Source organism: Carcharhinus amblyrhynchos, chromosome 6, assembly GCF_965287045.1.
Source record: "Carcharhinus amblyrhynchos chromosome 6, sCarAmb.v2.hapA, whole genome shotgun sequence".
In the NCBI taxonomy this organism is placed as follows: domain Eukaryota; kingdom Metazoa; phylum Chordata; class Chondrichthyes; order Carcharhiniformes; family Carcharhinidae; genus Carcharhinus; species Carcharhinus amblyrhynchos.
In genome coordinates this window covers 24,239,391-24,262,264 of record NC_137329.1, presented here as the reverse complement: position 1 = coordinate 24,262,264, position 22,874 = coordinate 24,239,391, and the positions used below count along the sequence as shown (strand labels likewise).

At 45.2% G+C, this 22,874-nt stretch overlaps 1 protein-coding gene across 14 annotated transcripts in view; it reads right to left on the bottom strand.

Annotated features, from left to right (window-relative positions):
• Window positions 1-22,874, bottom strand: part of ppfibp2b (PPFIA binding protein 2b) — a 280,229-nt gene that overhangs the window by 106,165 nt on the left and 151,190 nt on the right. For 12 of the 14 annotated variants that reach the window (XM_080190031.1, XM_080190028.1, XM_080190021.1 and 9 more), the window contains 2 exons: window positions 14,526-14,612; window positions 3,933-4,046 (listed from right to left, as the gene is read on the bottom strand). In XM_080190031.1, coding sequence (XP_080046157.1) covers window positions 3,933-4,046; window positions 14,526-14,612 — 201 coding nt within the window. The remainder of the gene's footprint in view (window positions 1-3,932; window positions 4,047-14,525; window positions 14,613-22,874) is intronic. The other 2 variants (XM_080190030.1, XM_080190033.1) reach the window with 1 other exon arrangement.

The window sequence follows — 22,874 nt, the reverse complement described above, 5'->3', positions numbered from 1 at the left end:
AGACCAGGCCTGAGCTCAGGAGCTTGGTGTTGAGTCAGCAATTACAAAGTGACAGCTCTCCCAAGCTGAGAGAAAGGAAGCAACGGCTAAATATCTTCCACAGTACATGTCACATCAAAGGCAGCACGATGGCACAGTGGTTAGCACTGCTGCCTCACAGCGCTAGGGACCTGGGTTCGATTCTCAGCTTGGGTCACTGTGTGAAGTTTGCACATTCTTCCCGTGTCTGTGTGGGTTTACTCCGGGTGTTCCGGTTTCCTCTCTCAGTCCAAAGATGTGCTGGTTAGGTGAATTGGCCATGCTAAATTGTCCCTCAGCATACCTGAACAGGCACCGGAGTGTACCAACCAAGGGATTTTCACAGTAACTTCACTGCAGTGTTAATGTAAGCCTATTTGTGACTAATAAATAAACTTTACTTCAGATACAGCATCAAAATCAGAGAACAGAATCCCTACAGTGCAGAAGGAGGCCATTCAGCCCATCAAGTCTGGAAACAGGACATTCTGCACTGTGTGGAGTTTGCATGTTCTTCCTGTGTTTGCGTGGGTTTCCTCTGGATGCTCCGGTTTCCTCCCACAGTCCAAAAATGTGCGGGTTAGCTGCATTGGCTGTGCTAAATTGCCCCTTGGTATCCCGGGATGTGTAGGTTTGAGGGATTAGCCCACTCCCATTCTACTTCACCTTATCCCATCGATGTTTCCTTCCTCTCTCACAATCTGACTGAGCTTCCCATTAAATGTATCTAGATTATTAGCTTCATCCTGTAGTATATTTTTTCACATTAAAATCCAACTGCTGAATGTAGTGTGTTCAGGTCCTCACAACATGATGTTAAAAGTCAACAAACACTTTTTCTAGGTTTTTCAGCAAGTCTGAACAATTCCTTTTTGCAGTTTGCTAAGTTTTTTTTGGGTGGGGAAGGAAGAGGGAGAGTCAGCGTGGTTCAGGTGTCTCGTTTCAGAATCTGAAAGCTATGGGTTCAAACCTCACTCTCCAGGTCTGAGCTAGCCTGAGAGCCCCCAGTGCAGTGTCACCCTATTGGAGTTGCCGTCATTTGGATGACGAGTGATACCGAGGCCCCACTCTGCCGGTCAAAGATATATACACGGATCTATTCCTGTGATGACTCAATTGGTAGCCACCTTGACTTTTGGTCCAAAGTTTGTGGTTTCAGGTTGGGTTCCAGAGACCAAGTTCTGACCAACATTCCCAAGCGCAGTATTGAGGGAGTGCTGCACTGCCAGAGGTGCCTGTTTTTCAGATGAGACAGGCAACTGAGGCTCCCTCTGCCCTCTCAGGTGAACATAAAAGATTCCATGACCCAATGTTTGAAGAGCAGAGGAGCTATTCCTGGCAACCCAGTGAACATTCACCCCTCAGTCAACATCACAAAATACACATTGGCGGGGGGGGAGTTTTCTCATTCTGCCCGCCATGGGAATTGTAGTGGGTGGGTGGGAAAGGGAAAATGGGGCCATGCAAAGATCTGTTGACCGCCACTGGGTTTTCCGGTTTTGGGGGGTGACTGTGGCCGGAAAATCCCTCTCACCATTTGGGACATCATCACAATGAAGTTTTTGCAAACATGCTGCCTTGGTTCTGACCGTATAACGGTGCTGGCCATTCAAAAGTGCTTCCTTGGCTGCAAAGAGCTCTGTTGTGTTCTGCGACCCATGGAAGATGGTCGCAGGACACAGAAATGCAAGTCCTTTATTTTCACAGGGATCGGGAATCCTTCCGTGTCCGAACCAAAATTCAGTCCTCAACCAAGACCAGCTCTTTGTGCAATCTTGCCTTGCGAAGATCATAGAAACACTCCACAGTGCAGAAGAAGGCCATTCAGCCCATCGAGCATGCACCAACAACAATCCCACCCAGGCCTTATCCCTATAATCCCATATATTTACCCTGTTAATCCCTCAAACCGACATCCCGGGATACCAAGGGGCAATTTAGCATGGCCAATGCACCTAACCCGCACATTTTTGGACTGTGGGAGGAAACCGAAGCATCCAGAGGAAACCCATGCAAACACAGGAAGAACATGCAAACTCCACACAGGTAGTGACCCAAGCCTGGAATCGAACCCGGGCCCCTGGCGCTGTGAAGCAGCAGTGCTAACCACTGTGCCGCTCACCATTATGCCACTAGTATGGCTGCCATGTTTTTTACATAATAAACTCATAATAATTTAACGTTTATTTTTACATTTAATGTCCTATATATTCAATCTTGCTCTCAGCACAGCGTGTAAAAATAGGCTTGTATCTGAAGAATTATGTTTAAACCACAATGTTCTCTTTCATCTCCTGCTCCTCCCAGTGTAGTTTAATTTCCAACTTGTCTCTATAAAAGCATTTCCTCAAAATCAGAGAAATGGCACGTTTGTGCTGAACTAAAATCCCTTTAATTTTCTTATTTGTTTTAAAAAAGGAAAATATTCGAGCTGTTGGCATTGCTAGTGGAGTAAATTTAGCAACATTCCTCTGTGGGGAAAACAACTTCCGCTTAATTTTTTTTAAACTTTAAAAGGACCAAATCTTCAGAAAAGATTTATTACCTCCCAGCACACAGCACTGTACTTTGTCTCTCTCTCTCTGAGACACGCACAGAGACACACACACGCACAGAGACACACACACAGTCTGCTCTATTTAAATCAGCACTTTCTGAAAGCAATGCAGCAAACGCAAAAGAAAAACACACCCAACCCACCAAATGACCTCAATCCTAAGAGCATGACTGCTAAATCTGGGCTTACTCCTCCTAAATTCTGTTCACATAGGAGGAGGAGGCCCGGCAAACCCTCAGGCCTGTGCTGTCATTCAATTAGATTATGACCAAAGGCTGGCATGGTGGCACCGTGGTTGGCGCTGCTGCCTCACAGTGCCAGGAACCCGTTTCAATTCCAGCCATGGACGGCTGGATTTTTGTCGGGTATTAATAATTATGGAACCAAGGTATTAATAAATGGAGTTGAGACACAGATAAATTTCAGAATCCCAACAGTGCTGGAGGAGGCCGTCAAGCCTGCACCGATAACAATCCCGCTTTATCCCCAGAACCCCATAGATTTACACTGCTAATCCACCTGATACTACCACCTGCAGTCTGCACAATCTCCTTGTGTCTGCGTGGGTTTCCTGCAGGTGCTCCAATTTCCTCCCACACTCCAAAGATATGCCAGTTAGTATCGGGGGGGTTTGGTGTGGAATAGCAGTGCAACTCCATGGGTTACAGGGTGGGATTGTTGTTGGTGCAGGCTCAATGGGCCACCTTCAGTTAATCCCCAGGCAAGAGCTCCCGATGTCCTCTACATTTCCTTGAAGAAACGTCTCCTGACATCACCCCTGAGCGACCCTCCTCTGATTTTAAGTTAATGCTCCCTTGGTCTGCACTCCTTCCGCGAGAGAAAATAAGGGTAGATTGCACCTTCTCCCCGTATCTGCATGGGTTTCCTCCCACAGTGAGAAAGAGGTGCTGATTAGGTGCACTGGCCATGCTAAATTCTCCCTCAGTGTACCCAAACAGGTGCCGGACTGTGGCAACAGGAGATTTTCACAGTAACTTCATTGCAGTGTTAATGTAAGCCTGCTTGTGACACTAATAAATAGACTTAATAAATCAGAAACAAAAAGTATCAACCTCATTAACCAACCAAACAAACACTTCAATTTGATCAACTACTTTTAATCTTTCACATGCAAGGGAGCACATGCTAAGTCCCTACCAATGCTTTGCAAATTGAATGCAAATTACCTCGTCATTCAAATTAAGCCATGGAAATAAAAAGGGCGCCGGGAGGCATTCTGTGCTTTGAAAACACATTTGAAGCAGCTCTGAATTAAAAGAGTAAATTGGCCAGCCAGGGTGCAAGCACAGTTCCACTAGCCGCACACCGACTCGACCCTATCGCAAGAGTCACTTGCCTGCTGCAACATCTCTTCAGTTGAGCTGAGTTTCAGCTGATGTTCTTCCAGACAAGCCTCCAGGTCCCTGATCTTCTCTCCTTGGGCCTCCACCTGATCTGTTAGGACGCTCACCTATCATCAGGAAGGAAGGATAAATTTGCACTAAATTCAAATAAAACAGTAAAGGGGCTTAACTTAAGCCTCAGCTAACTGAGAAATAAACTGCTTCAACAACATTTTAAGGACACGCAGAGAGCAGAGATGTCATTAGGTTTTCCGGCCTGTAACTAACTTTACGGCAGTTCCCATTTGAGTTTATGAGTAATAATTTTGAATGTCTGTCTAACTCAAAAGTAGATGAGGAAATAGAATGACTCGAGTCCCAATTGGACCTTGCTACTAACGCCCAGTTCACTTGTAAAGATCTGTGCCTATCACAAGAGTTCTTTCGTAACCGAGAACAGGAATGTGGAACCTGGGGAAGTGCTGAGGTTTGCACCCAATTTCGCTGATAAGATTTGCTTTGGGTCCAACTCAGAGCCAAACAAGCCACAACTTGAAACAGGAATGCACATTAACAGCAAACAACAAATATTAGCACCTCAAACTGTTGGCACTGTCCCAGCTGCACATCGTCCAGCAGTGTGAAAGGTTATAGCACAATCTTTTCATTTTAAAAATCTACCCCCCTTCCGACCTCCAGTTAAGCTGCACTTTGTTGCATTATTGGAAGAGAGAAAAATTGTGAGAGGCATTCGGATGAAGGGAGGGTTCAAGGATAACAGGTAATTAGGCCACCGCCATAATTAATTGAGTCCCCATTTTCTTCATTCGGCCCTTGTTTCATCACGTCCTTATAACAGATTATAAATCCTCATGTTTATATTTAAAATGGCAAAGTGAAAGCCACACTGTAGCACCTCTACAGGTTGGAGGGTGTATTTACAACACAAAGAACCATCCACCACCTAGAATCATAGAATCCCAACAGGGTAGAAAGAGGCCATTCGGCCCATCGGGCCTCCACCCTATTCCTGCAACCCCATGTATTTCCTCTGCTAATTCTCCCTGACATTAAAAGGACAATTTAGCACGGCCAATCAACCTAACCCGCACATCTTTGCGATGTGGGAGGAAACCGGAACACCTGGAGAAAACCCACGTAGACATGAGGGGAACATGCAAACTTAATTACAAGAGGTCATGATCTAAGGGTGAGGGGGTAGAAGTATAATTTGGATGTGAGAGGAAGGTTCTTCACGCAGAGGGTTGTGGGGGTATGGAACGCGCTACCGAGTAGGGTGGTGGAGGCAGGAGCGTTGGACTTGTTTAAGGTTTACTTAGATAGACACATGAGCAAAACGAGGATGGAGGGTTATAGTAGGGGGTATTAAATAGGGTCAGAGCCTCGGGAGACACTGGAAATGCAGACTTGTATGTTAACGTTTTTGTCTTTTTATTCCGCAGGTGGAGGTCCACCTTGTTGTCAAACGAGGGGCATGCACACGGTGGGTCGTGCGTGGGCTGCTCTTGGAGGTTCCGGGAGTGGCCTCGTACTTCGTGTCGGTGTGTGTGCTTGATCCTGGACCGGTAGACGGGCGCCGCAACAGCTCAGTGACTAGCACTGCTAGCTGTGCAGACACATGGATGTGGGCCTGTGTCTGTGGGAGTTTGCGCATTCTCCCTGTGGTTGCGTGGGTTTCCTCCGGGCGCTCCGGTTTCCTCCCACACCCCAAAGGTGTGCTCTTAGGCTGATTGGTTTACCAAATTGACACTATTCTCCCCTGAATCTGGCTAAGTCAGGGGTTCCACTCGCAGACACGCAGGGCAGGGTAGGTGTAGGAGGATGCGGCGGCGCGGGCTTGTTGGGCCGAAGGGCCTGTTTCCCGTGCTGGGTTGTTCTTTGTTCTTTTGTTCCACACAGAGAGTTACCCAAAGCCGGAATTGAACCCGGCACTGTGAGGCAGCAGTGTTAACCACTGTTGCAACATGCCAACCTCTCAGAATCATACAGCTCAGGTAAAAGACCAGTGGTTCCACTGTGCCTGTGCCAGTTGTTAATTAGACCCAATTATCCTGTTCTTTCCCCAGCACATTATTTGTCCTCACTTCACATATTTACCCAATTTTCTTTCGAAAATTACGATCAAATCTGTTTCCACTTTGCTTTCAGGCAGCACATTACATTATAGATGTGATTTGAGAAGAGTGCCTGGGTTGATGCAAGGTATTTATTACAGGAAATATTAAACTTGGGTCACTACCTGTGTTTTCCAAAATGGAGAACTTCCGACATTTACTAGACAAAGGAAATTGCAATAGAGGAACAGGCCCTTCAGCCCTCCAAGTCTGCGCTGACCAAGCTGCCCGTCTGAATTAAGATCCCCTAACCCTTCTGGGGATCATATCCCTCCATTCCATTGTTGGCTTTTGAACCGGGCTTGACAGCTCTGTGCACCTGTAAGCTCAGGCCTCCATTTACCTGCCAGATTCTGGCATCTGTTACCTGTCAAGCCTTTTTACTGGCTTGAGGCAGGTTTTCTACCCCCATCGGAGAGGAAATCTCACCTACAAGAGCTGCCAGCTATACAAATGCCTAACAGCACAAAGATATACGGGTTAGGTTGATTGGCCATGCTAAATTGCCCCTTAGTGTCAGGGGGATTAGCCAGGTAAATACATTGAGTTATGGGGATAGGGCCTGGGTTGGATTATTGTTGGTGCAGGCTCGATGGGCTGAATGGCCTCCTTCTGCAGTGTAGGAATTCTATGAATACCTGCCCCATGGTGGCCATTTCTGGAAATGCAGGCAATCTTGAAGCCCAGACTGTTAAGCGAGGGGTTGCGCTTTGGCCAAGCTGGTAGGCCCCAAAAGCAGGGTTTGCGGGAGAAGAGAAGCAGTTGGTCATCCTCTGATGGACACAAGTTCCCAAATAGGAGGCACTTGATAATCAGATCGATTGGTGAGGCTGAAACCAAGTTGCAGAACTTTTCAATATCAAGAAAGTTTTTGGCTTGTTCTGACTCAGTTCTCCTCCCGCATACCAGCATATCCCTTACTGATATGCTTCTTTTAACAAACAAATAATCAAAACTAAACAGGATGAGGGGATGCTGGTGTTAGACTGGGGTGGACAAGGTGAGAGGCCCAGTTATAGTCCAACAGGTTTATTTGATTTCTCTGATGAAGGAGCAGCGCTCCGAAAGCTCGTGATTCCAAATAAACCTGTTGGACTTTAACCTGGTGTGTTCACCCCAGTCCAATGCGGGCATCAACACATCAGGTTTGTTTGAAACCACAAGCTTTCGGAGCGCTGCTCCTTCATCAGGTGAAGTGAAAAATATACAGAGGGCGGTGACAGCACTCTGCAACTAAATCAAAAACTTTTAAAGGAAAATTGTTAAACCAAATTAAAAAGATGCTCCTGGAGAATTCCCTGTTTAAATGTGCTCAAAGCCAATTAATACCCAGCACCTCTTAACTGTAACAACATAATTGACATTAACAAACCATAACAATGTAATTAACATGATGACAAGATTCATTGCCCTCCCGTGAGTCCGGTCCAGACACAAAGTCACAAGCAGACATGACGTGGACGACTTCTTCATAGGAAAAATCCCCAGCAAACGGAAGGCCCTTAATCATCCACTTGAAGGACGTCAACTGGCCAACAGTTGAATGGTCCATCAGTTGCCTCACCTGCCACGGGTAAAGTATCTGTGGGGATGGTGGAGGTGGACAGCCTGCAGACACTGTGCCATCGCTATGGGATCCTATTTTACCCTGATTATCCTGCTCCCAAGGCCTCAAAACTCAGCTGATTATTTCTTAAGGTATAATTCATCCTTCTTGTACAAGTGCCACCTACCCCAGAACCGGCCCGCAATGCCTTAGAGCCCTAAAGCCCACCCTCCTACTCCATTTCTTCAGCCACGTATTGAATAGCTCAGTCTTCCTTCCCTTGTTCTGACGACAGCCTGAGAATGAGTTACTGGGCTACCAATCCAGAGGCTTGTCTAATGATTCCGTGAATTGAATGAAAACCAGGATAAAAAGATTGCATCAGCAATGGGAACCATGAAATGACCAGCAACTCATAAAAGCCCATCTGCTTGTGTCCTTCAGGGAAGGAAATCTAGCATTCTTAACCTGTGTGGCCTATATATGACTCCAAACCCACAGCTGTGTGGCTGACTATTAAATGGCACATCAAACCATGAAAAGGAACAACGGCTAGAATTTTACCACCCCGTCCACCATAGGAATTGGAGTGGGCGAGGGATGGGCCATGGGAAGGTCTGTTGACTTCAGGCAGGATTTTATGGTTTCGGGACGAGCACAGCAGTAAAATCCCGCCCAATAAGAATAGCGATCGACAAGCCACCTGGCATCGACCACATTCCGAGAAATCTGGGTGCACTCAAGCTCGCATGCAGGGAAACAAGAAATTAGGAAGGCAAATGGCATGTTAATTGCAAAGGGATCGGAGCACAAGAATGTGGAGGCCTTGCTACAATTATATAGGACTTTGATGAAATCGCACTTGAAACACAGTGTGTACTTTTGGTTTCCATCTTTAAGGAATGATGGAGGCAATGCAGTGAGGCCTAGCTCTTAGGATCAAGGGGTTGTCCTATGATGGGAAGATGAGCAAATTGGTTTCATACTCTCTGGAGTTTAAATGAAGGAGAAGTAATCTCAATGAAACATACAAGTTTCTGAAGGAGTTTGACAGGCTCAATATTAATGGGCTGTTTTCCCTGGCTGGTGAATTTAGCACAGAGGGGCATAGTCTCAGGAGACAAACATTTCAGGCCAAGATGGGGTTATGCAGAGCGAGCGGTGAAGTGGAGTTAAGGCAGAAAATCATCACGATCATCTTGAATGGCGGAGCAGCCTCGAGGGCTTTCTGCTCTGGGTTCTTGTGTTATGACAAAAGGAGCGCCAAACCAATCAAACTTGCAGTGGCCTCCTGATGAGCTGGGAACTGTGTCAAAATATGGGAGAGCTGTCCCACAAGCTAATCAAACAACAGCCTGACACAGTCCTACACACTGAATCAAAGCTTACAGCCAATGTCCCAGAAACCTCCACCTGTATCTTTGGGTTCATAAGAGACCATAAAGACACAGGAGCAGAATTAGGCCACTCAGCCCATCGAGTCCACTCTGCCATTCAATCATGGCTAATATTTTTCTCATCCCCATTCTCCTGTCTTTTCTCCGTAACTTCTGATCCCCTTATTAATCAAGAACCTATCTGTCTCTGCCTTAAAGACACTCAATGACCTGACCTGGGTCTGACAGGACAGGCACGCCAGAGGTCACAGGAAAGAGGTAAGCATGCAGGAGGGAGTAATCCAGGGAGTCATCAATGTTTACTCTGGACCTTGTAAAGTATCATGACATCAGGTCAAACATGGACAAGAAAACCTCTTGTTGATACTGCCTTTTCCTCAGCTAATGGTCAGTACTCCTTCATATTGAACAGCACTTGGAAGTAGTACTGAGACTAGCAAGGGTGGGTGAGGAACTAAGTCCATCACCAAGAATGGTTCAGTAGCAATACCACTGATTGCACATTCTTCTCGTGTCTGCGTGGGTTTCCTCCAGGTGCTCCGGTTTCCTCCCATAGTCCAAAGATGTGCGAGTTGGGGGTGACACGGTAACAGTGGTTAGCATTGCTGCTTCACAGTTCCAGGGGTCTGCGTTCAATTCCTGGCTTGGGTCACTGTCTGTGTAGAGTTTGCGCATTCTCCTCATGCTCCAGTTTCCTCCCACAGTCCAAAGATGTGTGGATTAGGTTTGATTGGCCATGCTAAATTGCCCCTTAGTGTCTTGAGATGCGTAGGTTAGAGGGATTAGTGGGTAAAATACGTAGGGATATAGGGGTAGGGCCTGGGTGGGATTGTGGTTGGTGCAGACTGGATGGGCCAAATGGCCTCTTTCTGTACTGTAAGGTTTCTATGATTCTATGAAGTTCTAGCAACTCAAAAGGTATCCATGAGGCAATATGGGCCATTAGTAGGAAAACTATCTGCAACTATAATCTATAAACTCAACTCTTCACTCTATCATTACGATCAAGCCAAAACGACCCTTGGTTCAATGAGGAGTGTCAAAGGATATGCCAGAGCAGTGCCAGGTGTACCTGAAAATAAGCTGGCAACCTGGTGAAACGACAGCAGGTCTACATGCATGCTAAAGAGAGATGGGGGAGCCTAGCACATCAGTGCAAAAGGTAAGGCTGAATCATATGCAGCCACCTTCAGCCAGAAGTGCTGAATGAGAGATTGATCTCAGCCTGGTCAGGGGATCCCCAGCATCACAGATACCAGTCTTCAGTCAGTTTGATTTGCTCATCACGATGTCAAGAAATGGTGGCTTTCACTGGATACATTAAAGTACATGGACCCCAACAACACCCAAGCTGGAGACCTGTGCACCTGAACCAGCCACACCTCAGCAAGCTGTTACAATTCAGGTGACAACATGGGCATTTGCCGAACAGAGTGGAAAATTGTCCAAGTATATCTTGTGTACTAAAAATGGGACAAATCTAAGCTGGCCAATTACCATCCCATCGTAAGACCATAAGATCCAATGACCATCAATCTAGTCTTGAGCACTGGCAAAGTGATGGAAGTCATCATCAACAGTGTTGTCTAGTAGCAGTTACTAAGCATTAACTTTATACTGATGTTCAGTTTGGATTTTGAGAGGGCCATTCAGCTCCAGGCCTTATTGCAGCTCTATCCAAACACAGACAAAAGGGTTGAATTTTAGAAGTGAGGCAAGAATGATTGCCTCGTCATCAAGGCAACATATCACTGCGTGTCATATCAGACAGCCAAGTCAATAGGAAGCAGGGAAAACCTTCCACTGGCTGAAGTCATAGCTAGCACAAAGAAAGATTGTTGTGGTGGTTACCGGCCACCCGTCTCAGTCTGAGGACATCATTGCAGGTGCTCCTCAGGAGCATGTCCTAGGCCTAATCATCTTCAGCTGCTTCATCAACGACTTCCCTTCATCAGAAGGTCAGAGGGGAGAATATTCACTGATGGTTGTACATTGCTCAGTTCCATTTACAATGCTGCAGATAATGACGCAATCTGTGTCCACATGTAGCAAGAACTGTACACCATTCAGGCTCAGGCTGAAAGTGGGCAACATTCATTCCAGACAAGTGTCAGGCTATAACCATCTCCTCTGGACATTCAATTGCATCGCTATTGCTGAATCCTCTTGCACTGGCAGCCTGTAGAATTATCGCAAACCAGAAACTTAACTGGACCAGCCAGACTACGGCTACAAGGGTAGGTCAGAGGCTGGCAATTCTGATTCACCTGCCGACTCCCTATATGCTGTCTAATATCTGCAAGTCAGGAGCATGATGGAGTACTCTCCACTTGCCTGGATGAGTGCAGCTCCAACAACACTCAAAGAAGCTTAATGCCACCCTAAACAAACATTGCATTCACCACATTCAGCCCCTGCACCATGAGTGCACAAGTGGCCACTTGGTGCATCACTTTCAAGATGAACTGCAGCACTCAAAGCTCCTTTGACAGCAGCTTCCATGCCCACAATCTCTACCACCTAGCAGGACAAGGGCAGTGGGCACATGGGACAACCACTGCCTGCACATTCCCATCCAAGTCACATACCATGCTGATTTCAAAATGCATCGCTGTTCATTCACTAGTGTCGAGTCAAAATCTTGGAACCATCTACCTAATAAGCACTGTGGAAATATTTTCAATACACAGACCACAATGCTTGAAGAAAGCTGCGTCTTAAGGAGATTAAGAATGGGAAATAAATGCTCGCCATGCCAATGCTTCCCACATTCCATGACTAAATTAAAAACTAACAAAATTAATAATGTTTTGAGAGGGTGCAATGCAAGTTCACTACGCTGATTCATAGAAACACAGAAACTAGAAGCAGGAGTAAGCCACTTGGCCTTCTGAGCTTGCTTTGTCATTCATTATGATCATGGCTGATCATTAAATTCAATATACTGATTCTCCCAAATCCCTTGATCCCTTTAGCCCCAAGAGTTGTATCTAATTTCTTCTTGAAATCAGATAACATTTTGGTCTCAACTACATTCTGTGGCAGTGAATTCCACACATTCACCACCCTCTGGGTGAAGAAATTTCTCCTCACCTCAGTTCTAAAAGATTTACCCCTTATCCTCAAACTATGGCCACTCATTCTGGACTCTCCCACCATCGAGAACATTCTTTCTGAATCTACCTCGTCTATCCCTGTTAGACTTCTATAAGTTTCTATGAGATCTCCTTTCACTCTTCTAAACTGCAGTGAATATAAACCTCCTGAGATGAGGGGGTTGTTCCACAAGGAGAGATCAAGTAGGAAAGGTCTATATTCTAGGAGTCTATAAGAATGAGAGGTGGTCGCATTGCAATGTGTAAATATCTTGTTAGCTGATGCCCTGGCTGGAGAGTTGAGGACTAAGAATCATCAGGAAATGGGGTCGGCAATTTAGGGCCGAGTTGAGAAATTTCTTCATTTGGAGGCTTGTGAATCTTTAGAATTCTCCACCCCATAATGACGGGCGGACGGTCAGTCATTGAGCATATTCTCAGCAGAGGTCAGTAGATTTTTGGGCACCAAGGGAATCGAGAGATAGGGGATAGTGTGGGAAAGGGTAGATGATCTGTCATGATTTTACTGAATGGGGGAGCAGACACGAAGGATCATATGGCTCACTCGTGCTCCTGTTATTTATGAAACTAAAATCAAACAGGGTGAAAAAAGATACAGGTCATAACCACTGCCTCATGGCAATACAAGAACAGGAGACCACCATGCACTCCATTGAGCCAGGTCTGCCACTCAATTCGATAACTGCCCTATAATTTGGAGAGTAATGAATCGATTAGAGACAGTCAGCATGGTTTTGTAGCAGGTAGGTCGTGCCTTACTAACCTTATTGAGTTCTTTGAGAAAGTGACCAAAGAGGTGGATAGGGGTAAGGCAGTTGACGTGGTATATATGGATTTTAGTAAGGCGTTTGATAAGGTTCACCATGGTGGGCTTCTGCAGAAAATGCAGATGTATGGGATTGGGGGTAATCTAGGTACTTGGATCAGGAATTGGCTGGCAGATAGGAGACAGAGGGTGGTGGTTGATGGTGAATATTCGTCATGGAGTTCGGTTACGAGCGGTGTGCCTCAGGGATCTGTTTTGGGGCCACTGCTGTTTGTAATTTTTATTAATGATCTGGATGAGGGTATAGTTGGGTGGATTAGTAAGTGTGCTGATGACACCAAAGTTGGTGGTGTGGTAGATTGTGAGGAAGGGTGTCATAGTTCGCAGGGTGACTTAGACAGGTTGCAGAGCTGGGCCGCGAGGTGGCAGATGGAGTTTAATGCGGAGAAGTGTGAGGTAATTCATTTCGGTAGGAGTAACAGATGTGTTCAGTATAGGGCTAATGGGAGGACTTTGAATAGTGTGGAGGAGCAGAGGGATCTAGGTGTATGTGTACATAGATCCCTGAAAGTTGGGAATCAAGTAGATAAGGTAGTTAAGAAGGCATACGGTGTCTTGGCGTTTATTGGTAGGGGGATTGAATTTAGGAGTCGCAGCGTCATGTTGCAGCTGTACACAACTCTGGTGCGGCCGCACTTGGAGTACTGTGTGCAGTTCTGGTCCCCACATTACAGGAAGGACGTGGAGGCTTTGGAGAGGGTGCAGAGGAGGTTTACCAGGATGTTGCCTGGTATGGAGGGGAGGTCATATGAGGAGAGACTGAGGGATTTGGGGTTGTTTTCGCTGGAAAGAAGGAGGCTAAGAGGGGATCTTATTGAAACATATAAGATGATTAGAGGTTTAGATAGGGTGGATAGTGATAGCCTTTTTCCTCGGATGGAGAATGCTAGCACGAGGGGGCATGGCTTTAAATTAAGGGGTGGTAGTTATAGGACGGATGTCAGGGGTAGGTTCTTTACCCAGAGGGTGGTGAGGGATTGGAATGCCCTGCCTGCTGCGGTTGTAAATGCGCCTAGTTTGGGGGCGTTTAAGAGATCTGTGGATAGGTTTATGGACGAAAAGGGATTGGTTTAGATTAGTGGGTCAGTGTTTTTCTTTTAAAAAAACTGGTCGGCGCAACATCGTGGGCCGAAGGGCCTGTTCTGCGCTGTAATGTCCTATGTTCTATGTTCTAATTACAATTAACCTCCTCGGTTCAAATACATCAATTAAACGTTGAGCTAAATTCCATTGGCCTGAACACCATGTTACTGATTCTGGGCCTTTGGAACAATGGCAATTTAGACGCTTGTAGAAACAAGAGTAGGTCATTCGACCCTCTGAACCTGCTTCACCACTCAATATGATCATGGCTGCTCCACTATTTCAACGCTACACTCTTTCACTCGCCTCTTATCCTCTGATTTAGAGTCTAGGATCTATTTCCTCCTTAAATGTCTTGGCTCCACAGCCTTTTTTGGTAGAGAATTTACAGGGTCACCATCCTCAGTGAAGAAGTATTTCCTCGTCTCAAACCTAAATAGCCTACTCTGTATCATGAGACTGTGGCCACTTGTGTAGGTAAGACATGATTGAAAGAGTACTCACCTGTAGCACCAGGCACTCCCTGTCACTCTCCAATCGTGTCAGTCGCTCTTGGCAGGTTTCATTGTTCACAGCTACACGATGATTGCCCTAAATATAAAAAAAAAATCAAGCTGGTTAGAACCCCAGATACAATCTGTGTGAGTATCTCGAGGCATACAGTGACAAGAGTGACAATACTCTATGCTTCTATAGGCCAATGGCTCATCCTACGATGTTCCATTCTGCACTTTATTTGATCACTTTAATAACAAATGACGTAAAACCCAAGTTGACCTCAGTGCAGATTCTGTTGCTTAAAGTGGCTGGATAGAGGTTTGAAGGCCCAGACTGTAGTGTGGTGACATCAGGGGGTTCGTATCCACTGCAAATCCGCGATGTAAAACCAAAGTTTTTGACCAGCCTCTACCCAGAAACACCACCATGGCTCGCTAGGGGACACTCTAAGGGACGAGAGGAAGAGATAGAGTGGAGACGATAAAATTGTTTTCCTTGGTGGAGAATTCTAGAACCAAGACACATAAAATGGCAGATGTAGAGGAAACATGAGAAAAAAAACATTTTACGCAAAGGGTGCGCTGGATGTCTGGAATGCACTGCCCAAATTGGTGGTGGAGGCAGAGACCCCAAACTATGAAAAAATACCTGGATCTGCACCTTAAGTGCTGTAAACTACAAGCCTCTGGGCCAAGTACAGGAACGTGGGATTAGAAAATCTTTGGGCTAACATAGACATAGTGGGCCGAATGGCCTTGTTCTGCACTGTAACTTTTCTATCTTTCTGTGGTGTTCATGGGTAAAGCCCCATTGAAGAGACTTGAGCACATGATCCAGGCTGATACTGCCTGTGTGTCACCAAGGGAGTGCTGCACAGAGGTACCATCTTTCAGGTAAGACTTTAGGCCGAGGCCCCATCTGCTCTCTCAATTGGAAATGAAAATCCAATGGCATCATTTCAATAAGCAGGGGAGTTCTTTCTGACTGAACCAAAACCTGAAGCATTGAGAGGAAGATAGTGATGGACATCAAGAGGCTGATGAAATGGGTGGACAGATGGTGGAAGAAATTGAATGCAGACAAGTGTGAAGTCATACATGTTGGTAGTTTAAATGCGAAAAAGGCCCAGTTCTATAAGGACAGCAATAACATTGAGACCTGTGGATATACAAGTACAAATCACTGACCGAGTACTTAATAGTGATTGGAATGTCTTGGGCAATAAGATATAGGCAAAATGGTCAAATTGGCAGATAAGTGGCAGATAGAATTTAAGAACACAATAGGAGCAGGAGTAGGCCATCTAGCCCTTCGAGCCTGCCCCGCCATTCAATAAGATCATGGCTAATCTGAAGTGGATCAGTTCCACTTTCCCGCTTTCTCCCCATAACCCTTAATTCCCTTGTCTATCAAAAACCCATCTACCCATGACTTAAATATATTTAGCGAGGCAGCCTTCACCACTTCAACGGGCAGAAAATTCCAGAGATTCACCACCCGTTGAGTGAAGAAGTTCCTTACATTTAATCCTCACAAGTGTGAGGTGATACACTTTGGAAGGAGTAATTTGATGAGGGAGTACTCAATGAAGGTAGGACACTAGGATGTTCTGTGGAACAAAGGAACCTTGATGTGTTTGTCCACGAATCTCTGAAAGTGGAAGGGCATGTTAGTAGGGTGGTGAAAAAGGCATACGAGACACTTGTCTTTCTCAATTGAAGCACAGATTACAAAAGCAGGGATGTCGTCTTGGAGTTGTATAGAACTTTGGTGAGGTCACAGCTAGAGTAATGTGTGCTGTTCTGGACGCCACATTATTGGAAGGATGTCATTGCACTGGAGGGGGTTCAGAGGAGATTCACCAGGATGCTGCCTGGGATGGAACATTTAAGTTATGAAGAGAGGTTGAGTAGGCTTGGGTTGTTTTCATTGGAGCAGAGAAGACTGAGGGCAATCTGATCGCGGTGTACAGGATTATGAGAGACATGGAAAAAATGGATAAGGGGCAATTGTTCCCCTTAGTTGAAGAGTCAGTCAGAAGGGGACATAGGTGCAAGGTGAGGGGCTAGAGGTTTAGGGAAGATGAGGAAAATTTTTTTTACCCAGAGGATAGTGACAGTCTGGAATGCACTGGTAAAGGCTTCACATCCTTTATAACGTATTTGGATGAGCACTTGGCACATCATAACATTCAGGGCTATGGGCCAAGTGCAGATAAGATTAGGTGAGAGTTCAGGTGTTTCTTATCTCTCGGTGCGGATTCGATGGGCTGAAGGCCCTCTTCTGTGCTGTGTGATTCTATGATTGGAAGTGGCAGGGAATGTTGAGAAAGTAGTAAACAAAAAAGACACATGGGATTTGGGGCTTTATAAATAGAGGCACAGAGTACAAAAGCAAGGAAGTTATGATAAGTTATGGTCCACCTCAACTGCAGTACTGTGCTGAGTTCGAGTCACCACATTTCAGGAAGAATGTGGAAGCTCTGGAGGGGGTCCAGGGAAGGTTTACAAGAATGATTTCAGAGATGAAACAGCTACGTGGACAGGGGAACCAGAGCTGTTCCCCTTCAAAAACAGAAGGCTGAGAGGAGATTTGATACAGATGTTTAAAATATGAGGGGCCTGAACAGTGCAGATAGGGGGAATTTTTTCCAACTGGTAGAAAGCTCAAACGAGTCAGAGGACACTGATTTAAGGTGATTGGCAAAAGAATGACATGAGGAAAACTTTCTAATGCAATGAGTGGTTAAGTTCTGGAATGTGCCACCTGAGTGTGGCAAAGGCTGGGTCAACTGGGACTTTCAAAAAGGAATTAAATAAGCAACTAAAGAGGGAAAAAAAAACCTGTGTTTATGGGGAGAAGGTGGGGTAGTGGGATAGTAAAGTTTGTTCTTGCAAAGTTCCTGCATTGCTATATTGTGCTGAACTGCCCCTTTTCTGAGCTGTAACCATCCTATGGTTAAATATTTATTCCCCAACCAGCAACACAGATCGTCTGGTTACTTCTGGAGGATGCTGGGTACAAACTGCCTGCTGCATTTCTTTCATTACATCAGTGACTGCATTTCAATAGTAATTCATTGGCTGTAAAGCACTTTGGAATGTCCTGACATTCCTGAAAGGTGCTATACAGATCAGTCTTTCTTTAGGGTCTCATCAACTGTACCAAATTGGAGGAGGCCACTCAGTCGAGCCTGTTCTGCCATTCAATTAGATCATGGCTCATCTGTGTGGCGACTGCCCCTTTAAGAATCAGCATAAGGGTCACATGATGTGGGGAAGCAATTGGGAAGCAGGATGGGGGAATCACTTGTAAGCGTGGGCTTCTGTACTCAGTCATCTCGGGAGCTGATTGCAGCCACGAGGCTGTAAGCCTCTGTATAGTTTAAACCTGTAAACAAACAAGTTGTGTTCTCCCTAACCTGATGAACAAGCATCTTTACAATCTGTATCCCAACACTATTTTCCCGCCTTAGCCCCACGTCTCTTTATAGTCTTCATAAACAAGAAAGATCTATCGATCTTATTTTGGAAAGCTCCAATTAAACCCGGTATTCACAATTTTTTTTTTGGAGAACATTCTAGATTTCCATTCCACTTGGTGGGACAAAGCGTTTCCTGATTTCCCTCTGGAATGGTTGAGCTTAAATGTTTTATATAAAACAGCCCCTCACTCTGGTTCCTCCTGGCCCAAAATTAGCATCAGTTCCAATGAGGTCAAAGGTCAGAGAAGGTTCTTCACCTTAACCTTTGGTGTTCCTCTGATTAATCAGTATAAATCCAATGGGGAGCTGGGGTCCAAGGTCCACAGTAAATGCAAACCAACTCTAAGCTTTAGTTACGCTCGAGGCAATGAAGCAGGAGAGGCGGAACAGGCTAATTTTTAAACTTTTTACAGTCCTGAAATTCAATCTGCACACTCGGATGTTAGTTAATCCTTTTATATCGATTAATCCCAGACAGTTCATCCAACTGAGCACAGCCAACAAGAAATAGTTTCATTTATAATCAGATTGACTCCTCTGGAACCCAAGGTGCGTGAAGTACCAATATACATGGACCCTTGTCACCAGGACTTGAGTGACAGCAAAACTCATCTTTTCAGGTCAAGATGCCCTCTGAGACTGTAGTCATCAGAATGTAAATTCTTTATATAGAAATATAGAAAAGAGGCAGTGGCCATTCAGCCCATCAAGCCTGCTCCCCTATTTAATGTGATCATGGCTGATCATCTATTCCAAGAGGATCTCCCAACTTGTCGTCAGATCGGGACACCATGCATAATGATGCCCGAGAGTACATTACACCCACTCCCATGTGCTTTAATGTTGCACACTGATCTCTTATGTAGGACTTTAACAAAAGTTTTCCAAAAATCCAAATTTACCACATCTATTCACCTTTATCTATTCCACTAGTTATGTCTTCAAGAACCTCCAGTAGGTTTGTCAAACATGATTCCCCTTCCACAAATCCATGTTCACTTTGTCTAATTCTGTTGATATTTTCTAAGTGTCCCATTGTCGCATCTTTTTTAATAGGATCTAGCATTTTTCCAGCACGACTGATGTTCGGTTAATCAGTCTGTAATTCCTGGTTTTCTCTCTCCTTCCATTTTTAAATAATGGGCTACAATAGTCATTCTGGGACTATTTTACAGTATTTAGGAAGATGACATCCAATGTATCCATTATTTCCAGGGTCACATCTTTTAGTACCCTGAGACATAGATTATCAGGCCCAGGGAATGTATCAGCTTTCAGTGCCATTAATATCTCCAGCACTTTTTTTTTACTAATAATATCATTCAATTCCTCCTACTCACGAGAACTGTGTTTCCTGAGCATTTCTGGAAAATTACTCGTGTCATCTTCTGAGAAGACGGAACTAAAGTCATTGTTTAATTGTGCCACCATTTCTTTGTTCTCCATTATCAATTCTCCCGTTTCCAATTGTAAGGGACTTCCATTTGTCTTCACTAATCTTTCTCTTGCATCGGTGGAGAGAGAGAGAGAACAGAGCTGACGGTTTATGTCTGGATGACCCTTCGGAACGTTAGCTCTGTTCTCTCTCCCACTGATGCTATCAGACTTGGCTGAGATTTTCGGTTTTTGTTTCAGAATCCAGCATCCGCAGTAATTTGCTTTTAACCAAATCTAAGATCGTCCGTTTCCTCAACTCCCTAATCCAAAAAAAACATCCTGAACACACTCCAGGAATTCATCTTCCACTTACTATTGTTAATGTGCTTTGCCCAGTGTACGTGCAGAACAAAGTCACCTATGATTACTGTAGCACACTTGATGCACATGTCTAGTTTCCTGTTTAATGCCATCTCCTACCCTTACCACTGCTGTTGGCAGGCAAATAGATAATACCCCCACTGATATTTTTGCCCTTTGTTTCTTCTTAGCTCCACCCAGACTAATTTGACATCGAGATATGCTAAGCCGGCATCCATTCTCACTATTGCACTGATTACATCCTTTACTAACAATGAGGGAGACTTATTGACCAGGACACTCAGGTAACTACGCTGCACATACTGAAAATGGCGCTAAGGAATCATTCACATAAACCTGTAAAGGCTGACTCATCACCTGAAAGTTGGCACCTCCAACAGTGCCTCCGTCCTGCATTGGCACCTCAGCCTTTTCTTTTTGCATGGTGGTGGGAGTTGAACCCAGAAGTTTTTGACAGAAAGGACCAGCTGAGCCACAGCGCAGGGGTAATTTTTCCTTTGAGGAGAGCAAGCGGGTGGGGGAGGGGAGGTGGTCCCCAAAAGTGCATCATTGTCTATAATGGGGGGAGGAGGAGGGGGAGGTCAGGAATGAATCATATATTTGCAGGAATTCCCCAGGTATGCTGCAGTATTTGCCGGGGGTCCTTGAGAACGTTCCAGTACTTGCAGAGGGTTCTCGGGAATAGCCCAGAATTTATTTAGAGGATTCCCAAGACTGTGTCACATGGTTCTCCCTGCATTTGCATGGGTTTCCTCCCACAGTCTAAAGATGTGCAGGTTAGGTGGATTGGCTAAACTACCCCTCAGAGTCAGGGGGGATTAGCAGGGTAAATACATGGAGTTACAGGGATACAGACTGGGTGGGACTTTTGTCAGTGCAGACCTGATGGGCTGAGCGGCCTCCTCTGTACTGTAGGAATTCTATGATTCCATGGAGTGTTGACATGGCTCCCAGACTTCTGCAATTACTGACACACAGCTTCCAGAGAACCATGTGTTAACTGGTGGTAGACAGGGATACAAAGTGAAATCGTGCTACATTTGCTGACTAATTCAGAGAATATGGTGCTGCAATTCAGGGAAAAATAATCTCCACCCCCCCCCCCCAACCCACACATATCAGGATTTTGCCTTTATGGAATCAGAGAATCCATACAGTGCAGAAGGATGCCATTTGGCCCATCAAGTCTGCAATGACCACAATCCCACCCAGACCCTATTCCTGTAACCCCACATATTTACCCTGCTGATCCCCCTGACACTAGGGCCAATTTACCATGGCCAATCCACCTAATCCACACATTTTAGGATTGCGGGAGGAAACTGGTGCATCCAGAGGAAACCCATGCATACACGGGGAGAATGTACAAACTCCACATAGACAGTGACCCACAGCTGGAATTGAACACGGGTCCCTGGCACTGTGAGGCAGCAGTGCTAACCACTGTGCCACCGTCTTGGGCCCTTGGAATCCCAGCTTGGAAACCATTTATTAAAGTCAGCTTGTTAGGTTGTGTCTTGGATTCAAAATGCATAAGAGCAGTGAATCACCAACAATGAGATCCACATCTCACTGCGGGAAGACACAAAAGAGGCACTCCCAGGAATAAACATTAAGCAATTGAACAAATAGTGCACTATAAGATCTGGAAATGCCTCTTCACTATTGCTGGTGTGTTTCAGTGATGCCAAATTTTGTTTGTTCTCAAAATGACTGGACCCGAGCCAGACTGTGAATTTAAAACAATGGGTCAATTCTATCACAAAAAGCTTACACTGATGACCAGAGGGTCAATGGAAGTGACAATGGGGCTATCAGCTACAAAAGCCACATTTACATGGTATCAAGGAACACAGGAAAAGGTCACTCAACCTCCCCAGCCTGTTCTACCATTGAACTACATTGTGTTTAATCTGCACCCTAACTCCATTTTACCACCTTTTATGCACATCCCTCAAACAAAAATCTACTAATCTCATAATAAATGATCTATTAACCTCAGTCCTGAAAGCTCCAACTGATCACCAGCATCCATTACCATTTGGGGATGGGGAGGGAGCAATGTGGTCACAGCGTTCCAGATTTCTTTTGCCCTGTAGGGAGAAAGGTCCTTCTTGACCTGACTCCCAAGTAAGATTTCTCCCAATTGGGGGCACCACGTTGGTACAGTGGTTAGCACTGCTGCCTCACAGCACAATGGACTCAGGCTCAATTCTCAGCTTGGATTACTGTCTGCGTGGAGTTTGCATATTCTCCCCACGTCTGCATGGGTTTTCTCTGGGTGCTCTGGTTTCCTCCCACAGTTTGAAAGACATGCTGGTTAGGTGCATTGGCCATGCTAAATTCTCTGTGTGCCTACTAGGGGATTCTCACAGTAACTTCATTGCAATGTTAATAAAAAGAAAAGTAAAAGCAAAATCTATTTATTGTCACACATGGGCTTACATTCACACTGCAATGAAGCTACATTAAATGTAAGCCTACTTGTGACATTAATAAATAAATGTAAATTGAAAATTTGTCATTTTAAAAACCCTAATGAGATCATCCCTCACTTTTCTGAACTCGAGAGTACCAGCCTATTCTATGCAGCTTTTTTTAAAAAAGTTTTTTTTAAAAAGTTTATTTATTAGTGTCACAAGTAAAGCTTACACTATCACTGCAATGAAGTTACTGTGAAATTGCCCTAGCCACCACAATCCGGTGCCTGTTCAATGCACCTAACCAGCACGTCTTTCAGACTGTGGGAGAAAATCGGAGCACCCAGAGGAAATCCATGCAGACATGGGGAGAACATACAAACTCTACACAGATAGTGAGCCAAGCTGGGAATTGAACCCGGGTCTCTGACACTTGTGAAGCAGCAGTGCTAACCACTGTGTTACCGTGCCGCATTCAATTTTATTCTTTGTGTTCCTGTATCATTCTCATAGGTCTGTGCTTCACTTCTTCTAACATTAATACATCCTTCCTGAAATGCGGTGCCACAGAATATCTGAAAGTGCTTGATCGAGGGTCAGCATGTCTGTAACACTGCTTCCTCCCATTTGTTATCTTACCACTGGTATGACAGCTGTACGTTCTCACTTCTGCAAATGTACAGCTGGCATGTA